The sequence below is a fragment of the Sinocyclocheilus grahami genome, unplaced genomic scaffold, assembly GCF_001515645.1.
Source record: "Sinocyclocheilus grahami isolate Dianchi unplaced genomic scaffold, SAMN03320097.WGS_v1.1 scaffold445.1, whole genome shotgun sequence".
Taxonomy (NCBI): domain Eukaryota; kingdom Metazoa; phylum Chordata; class Actinopteri; order Cypriniformes; family Cyprinidae; genus Sinocyclocheilus; species Sinocyclocheilus grahami.
The window spans coordinates 731,753-739,327 of NW_015505624.1; the positions used below are offsets into that span (position 1 = coordinate 731,753).

The 7,575-nt window shown below is 37.6% G+C and overlaps 1 protein-coding gene across 1 annotated transcript in view; it reads right to left on the reverse strand.

Moving 5' to 3' along the window:
- The window catches only part of LOC107552288 (epidermal growth factor receptor-like), a 47,461-nt gene that overhangs the window by 217 nt on the left and 39,669 nt on the right, over positions 1–7,575 (reverse strand). The window contains exons 2-5 of the mRNA XM_016234146.1: positions 1,120–1,271; positions 683–869; positions 305–436; positions 146–214 (exon numbers count right to left, since the gene is read on the reverse strand). Of these exons, the coding sequence (XP_016089632.1) occupies positions 146–214; positions 305–436; positions 683–869; positions 1,120–1,271 (540 nt within the window). The remainder of the gene's footprint in view (positions 1–145; positions 215–304; positions 437–682; positions 870–1,119; positions 1,272–7,575) is intronic.

Sequence of the window (7,575 nt, forward strand, 5' to 3'; positions counted from 1 at the left end):
AAAATTTTAAGGGGGTCTGAATACTTTCCGTACCCACTGTATCTTTATGAAACACCTCTAAATAGTATGTTTTCACTAATTCAGTAAGATTTAAAAGGTAGAAAAAAATTGGATTCAGTCACTTGAGTAGTTTAAGACCACTTACTTTTTTGGCAGTTTTGGGGACCAGGGCCCCAACAGGACCCATTGTAACAGCTCCGGTCACACTTCTTACCTGTGGGAGGTAAAGTAGAACATTCTCATTCAAAATGCAAAATTAATTAGTACCATTTAATATACATGTAAAAACTTCTGAGGGACATACAGTGTTCTGCTGAGTTTGATTCCTCTTTGATTTTAGGCTGGCTCTTCATGTTCAGAATGTCAGTCCACTGGATGGTCTCCACGTTACATAAATGATCGTTACTGGCAAATTTAATCCCACCCTTCAGTATTTCTAGGAACGGAAAATGACAGTGTTTGAACAATGCTTTCACGTATGACAAACTTCACATTTGAAATACAGGTCTATTAATATTTTCCAAATATAAATTCCAGAGCTGGGCATGAGAAGTAATGAATATTATTCCCTCTACAAAACAAATGTGTGAAAGACATAAATAGGTCATTTAGGAGCATTTGTTATTTCCATTTATCAGGAAACACACACACACACAAAGAACAGTTTTACATAACCATATACCAGTTAAGCTAGTTAGTGGCAACTGGTTCACGCCTTGTCCGATGCTGTTGTTGTAGTTCAGGAGGGCAGTTAAAGCATATTTGTCGTCATAAAGAGAGTGGCCACGGATGATGCGCAGATTCTCAAGAGGGATTCTAGGAGCCGTGTTGATCCCAATAAGAACATAGCCACCAACTTCTTGGATGCTCTAAAAATCAGGAACAACAACACAAAACAACATTAAACACAAAACTCACTAAGCCTTCAACACTATAACTATATAAAGAGTTGTCTGGAATAGCATATAGTTTATTTATTTTTTTTAAATGTCATGAAATATAAACTGGACTTAGCAACATAGTAAAAATATGGTGTACGGATGTCTTACAATAAAACCAAACACTAAGGTAACAGTAAAATAACATTGATCATAGTGTTTGAAAATGGATATATCATACCCTGAGAAAGGACAAGTCATGTTTTTCTGTCATATATGTGATTTCCAGGTTTTCCAGAATGACGGTGCAGTTGCTGTACATTTTTACCAGAATCTGATAATGGTCATCCACTGTTCCTAGAAGAGCCAGTTTGTTGTTCGCTCCCTGACACACTTCACAGACATGAACAGATCCTAGCTGAGGTACTGCAGCGCCTGAGTGAGCAGGCTAGGCCTCAAGCCTCCCCGGTATTAACTACTCCATCCGTTCCAGCTGAAGGGTCCACCCCCCTGTTCTCCGGGCCTCTACCCGAGCCAAGACTGCCGGCACCCGAGAGGTATGATGGGAACCCTGAGAGGTGTCGGGGCTTTATCACTCAGTGCACTTTGACATTTGGTTTACAACCTAACGGCCGGCTCGAGATATTCTTGACCCAGGTCTCATCAGAGAATATCGCTGCCGGGGACAACAATGCAACTAGAGGAACGTCAGGAGCTATCCCTGAGGGAGGGGCTCCTGTAAGGCCCAGCTTGGAAGAACTCTCCCTGATTGCAATGACTCTCCCAGCCTCTAGTTGGCACTAACTAGTAACACTCCCCATTTTGCTTACACTGGTTCTATGCAATAACACTCCTAGCCACTAGGTGGCCCTAGCTTCTGTTGATAGATAACATCACTACTCATTAGGACTTGAATGCCCCCAGCCGTGTGTCTTTACCCAATTAATGTTGGCCTATTTAAGCGTGCCCCATTTGCTCTCCTGTGTTCAGTCTTGAGCCTACTACGCCTGTGTTTCCTCACCACCTAAGCTAGTTTATTGAGATTTTGTCTTTTGCTCATCTTTTATTTCTTGCATTTTTCTATGGAAGCACGGCTTCCCTTTTGTTGTACGTTTGAACTTGGACGGCTCCAGTAAAACTTTTGTTCAATTATCTAAGTCTCTCTGTTATGCCTCTGCCCTTGGATCCCTCTGTCGACTGTCATCCACTATAGCACAGTGGTAGAGGAGACAGCTCGGTTGCCTAGCGGACCCGAGTTTGAATCCCGCCTCAGACACCCATCACACTCACACACTCATTCGGGGAAAAACTACAACTACATTTACCCAGTCTGTTCTATATTACTGCAGAGACTGTTAAGATTCTGACTAAAAGGCAAAAATAGAATTAAAGTCACTAAAACTGTGAGGTCTTAATGATTAGTCACAAAATTAGTCATTAACAACTCCTATTTTTCACCACAAGATATCCCTAATGAGACACATCTTAGCAGTTTCCACTAATAGATGCATCAGACTGTGAAATTGTGAATAATTACATTATCGCGTATGTAATAAAGTTATTGTGTAACAGAAGACAGATCCAGTAATTTCAAAAATGACTTCACTTGATCAGATGCAAAGGGTTAGCACTGATTTGAAGGAAATAAGCATGTTAGATGAGACACATACGGCAAAGTAACCTCAACACAAAGACAAAACAATGAATCAACTATTATGTATTCATGGGTCATGGTGGGCTTCTTGCTATAGTTTCTTGTTCTCTCAGTTCTAGTTTTAGTTGTTTTAGTACATCAGTGTAGCTTTGGCAGGTAGCTGTTTTTATTTTTTTTATTTTATTCCACGTTTATTTTATGAGCTGCTCATGTCAAAGTCAAAGTTGATTTATAAAGCACTTTTTAAAAACAGCAAGTGTTTATCAAAGTGCTGTACACACATACAAGAATAAAAATATAAATGATACAAACAGTCAACAACACAAAAGAAGACAATAAGACACCATAAAGACAATAAAAGAAAGCAGCTCTCATGTAGCGTCAAATGCCAGACTATAGAAGTACGTTTTTAGGCTAGATTTAAAAACAGCAAGTGTTTGAGCCTGTCTAATGTATAGGGGCAAACTATTCCAGAGCTTTGGGGCCGCCACTACAAATGCTCGGTCACCCCTGCTCTTCAACTTTACCCATGGGACAACTACAAGCAAATGGTCAGCACACCTAAGTGCTCTTAACAGAGCATATAGCTTGATCAAGTCGGAAAGATATGTAGGTGCTAAACCATTAAAGGGGTCATATGATACGATTTCAAGTTTTCCTTTCTCTTTGGAGTGTTACAAGCTGATTGTGCATAGATAAGATCCCTGAAGTTGCAAAGACTAAAGTCTCAAAACCAAAGAGATATTCTTTATCAAAGTTAAGACTCTGCCACGCCCCCCTAAAACGACTCGTTCTAACACGCCCCCCACATATCTACCTCACTATGTGAAAATATTAGCATAATGCACCCAAATGTGCATGCAAAGAAAGAAGGCGTGGTTTCAGTAACCGCAGTTATTGTTGAAGCAGCCATGTCAGGGAGACGCTGTGTGTTTCTAGGCGAAAGCAAAAGTACTTTATTTGGCCTTCCGACAGGGGGCATAGAGGTGGGGCATAGAGGACCTACAATAATGTACAGTATTTGAAAAATAATGTGTTTTTTGAACATTAAAGCATGTCAACATATTCTGTTAAACCAAATACACAAAATAATGATCTTTAAAAAAGCATCATATGACTCCTTTAAGAGATTTAAAAACAAATACCAAGATCTTAAACTGAATTCTAAAATGGACAGGTAACCAGTGAAGAGAGGCAAGAACGGGGGTGATGTGTTCCCACTTTCGTGTACCCATCAGCAAGCGAGCTGCCACATTCTGGACCATCTGCAGTATGAAGAGAGAGGCCTGACTAATACCTATATAGAGGCCATTACAACAATCCAGACGAGTTGAAATAAAAACATGAAGGATTCTTTGAAAGTCTTTAGAAGACAGGAAAGATTTCACATTGGTGAGTTGTCTCAATTGGAAAAAACTAAATTTAACTACCGAGTTAATCTGTTTGTCCAATTTAAAATCACAATCCATGATAACACCTACATTTTTTACAAAGGGCTTCACAAGTGGTTCAATTCACCAAGGTCCAAATCTGATGACTCACAAGTACCTCCCGGCGTAAACAGTATAACTTCTGTTTTATTTTCATTAAAATTAAGGAAATTTAGTGCCATCCAGGCCTTAATTTCCTCAAGACACTGCAACAGGGGCACTAAAGAGCAAGTATCTTTTCGTTTCAAAGGCAGATACATTTGCGTGTCATCTGCATAACAATGAAAAGAAATACCAAATTTCCTAAAAATATGTCCTAAGGGGAGCATATACAGGGAGAACAGGATAGGCCCCAACATGGAGCCCTGGGGGACCCCACAGGTGAAAGAAGCAGTTGAAGAGACAAAGTCTCCAAAACGAATTGAGATCGTTAAAAGAGCACAGTGCCACACTTCACTCTGAAACACACAGTGCATATATTTATTTAAGTCATTCTCAGCCTTTGCGATTTGACAGTCTCACTAAGCCATATCAAGATTTAATGTAACTCAAACCACATTAAATATAGGGTCACTTGCAACTAGTATAAATATGGTTTGTGCTGACCACAATGTTTTTTGTATGGTGAATTACTGGGTGCCATCAGAAATTAAGAGACGTTTAGACAGGTGAGACAGGTGCTGGCCAAATGGGTGCCCTAAGCAGAATTGTATTGTTGTGCCCCCTCCCCAAAATATTATGGAAGTTAAAAAAAACACCTACTATAGGGGTCAAAATAGAACTTTAATAAAATATAAAAGTAAATAACTAAATTGTAATTAAATTGTATTATTTACAAATTACAATTGTAGCTCGACAGTCGCCTATGGCTATGATTTTACTAATACAGTTGTCTGATTGATTTTATAGTCTCAAGCATTCAGAAATTACACAAAAGAAAATTAAGCAGTTTTACTTTGATAAAGCCAAGGATTAGTTTTTGTAAGGGTTGTGATGCCCACATGTTTTTGTTGAAGAAATTATAGAGGCTAGCATTTCTATCGCAAAAAGGTGGCCGAAAATTAAAGATTAAAAGTGGATATTTGAATTAAATGTTTGGTCAATATTAAACATTTGATCATCCTGTAAGTGTTAAAACAGCCATTTGGCGCCCTTTGCAATAATATGTAATGTACATAAATTGTTTATTTATTATGTATTTTAACAGTGTTATTCAATGAAATCATACGATTATTATTAATTAACCAATAGTTATTGCCTCATTTTTTTTATATGATGCATTTTATGGCATTTTAAAGGTTGTTGATCGCTTAGGTCTGTTTTTATTACCACAAAAATATTATCTGAATTCTTCGTAAATTATTATTTGAATTGATTTGAAGTATCGAAATTTGTAGTTAATTTGTAGTTACCATTGCTACAAGATGTTTTTTTTGTTTGTTTTTTGTAGTAAAATGATGGTTAATATTCGTAAGGGAACATGGAAACTCTGAGAGAATATTAAGGCAGATGCGGCTGTGATATTATTACCGACATTAAAACACGTAATTAACTTCAACATCCAAAAAAGTTTCACAGGATTATAAACGTACCAAAAAGTGATGCACGGGCTTCATTAGCCTTTTTTCTTTTTCTTATCTCGGCGCCGGACTACTGATGTCTTTTCCCGGGCATAGTTGTCCATCAATTATGATCATTTGCAGTCAGCCGCAAACATGAGGTGAGAGCGAGTGTGGGCGCGGATGCGAGAATGGCGCATCTCATGTGCTTCGCCTATCTACTGCGTTCACTATAAAACGCAGTTTTTATAATTATGTATATATGTTCATGTTTATATTATTATGTACGTGTATGTGAATATTAATATAGAATGAAAGTTTTTTTTTTTGAGCAACTGGGATGGTGCCCCCCTCGGAGTTGGTGCCCTACGCAAACTGCGTACTCTGCGTATACGGAGCGGCGGTATTGCGTTTAGAAACCAAACAGAAAATTTTTGCATGCTATTGGGCCTGTAAGGTTTTTGGTGCTGTGTTGATCATCACAAGGTCAACTCTGGGTCCTGAACCAGTTGAGAACCACTGTGAGTGGTAGAATGCATTGTTGTGTGGGTGGCAATTCAGATCTTTAATAGGTTTAGATATCAGTGAGGCCAAACAACTCAACCAGTCTCAGGTCAAAGTTGTTTCTAGTTTTAGGATAAATTAGACTCCACTTTTAAAATGTATGTTGACGGTTTAGAGGAGCCAGCTTGAGACAAGGAGACCAGGTCTTGAAGAATGGAGCTTTATAGTCACACAAGCGTCTCTCTCTATAAACATTGAATGGATGAACTGTACAACACAATTGCAGAATTCACTCCTCCAAGTCTCCACAGCAAAACTCATAGTATTGTAACTTTGATGAGGTGTTGACATGGAGCAGGGGTAATACTCACAGCCGTGAGGTTGTTGGGATGCATTCTCTAACATGTCTGGTCTTGAAGGAAAAGCTTAAGCTTGTAAACAAGTGAGCGACAGAAGTCTCAAAAAGGTGCTTAAAAAGGCATTAAAGTGAGAGTTTACCCAAATATGAAAATTGTGTCATTTACTCAACCTCATGTCATTCTTATTGTTGCATGTATTATTTCTTTGAGTAATATAAAAATATATATATATCTTGACTATTTTAGACAACATATTTCTTGATTGTGCAAAAGTATCTCCAAGTGTGACACATTTCAAAACTGAAACTATGGTTTATTTATTTACTTACAGGACAAACCTGTGGTCATATCCTGGCTTCTTTCATTTTGGTTCATTTGGTTTGCTGATTGGATTGAAAAACAAGTAGAGAGATTTTTTTTTTTTTTTTTTTTTTTTAGGCAACAACGCTTATCTTGTGTGTGATATACAGTACCAACAAATTGCAAATACTAACATGTTCTCACTCCCAACTCGTCACATATGGATGCTTAGACAGGACTCCTTGGCATTGGGTATCCTTTAAGCATCATTTTTCAACATGCAAGGTACACCATTACTTTTGAGAAACCTCTGGTGTCAATATAAAGATGCAAAGAACATGAGAAATGTATCATCATTAAACTATATATTGGGGTATAATACTGTCATTATGATAAATATAACATTTATTCACAAATTTAAAACATACCAAGAGTTCTGAGGGCAAACGATCAATTTTATGTGAGAAACAAACCCAAAAGCGATCACCACCTCCAGCCATAATGTTCAAATAACAAAGACATTCAAAAACTGCTGCCTGAGGAAGCCTTACTTCAAATTTGATTGTGAAATACCATTGGCTATGTTCTTGACCAATTGCTTCATGCAAATGTTCAGATTTAACTGATATGACTGCATTAATGGAGTAGGAACATTTTTGGCAATAAAAATATAAAATTTCAGTCTATTCTTCACATAAAGATAATCAATAGCTTCAAAAGACTTGGAATATAACTGTTTTCTGGTCATTTTTTGCAATAAATAACTGTGACGATACTTTTGTCTGCCTGTTACATGTTTTATATTGTTGAGAAGTAGCTAGATTTATGGTAGGGCTGAGGTTAGGTGCTCAAAGATATCCATGGAAGTATATATATATATATATATATATA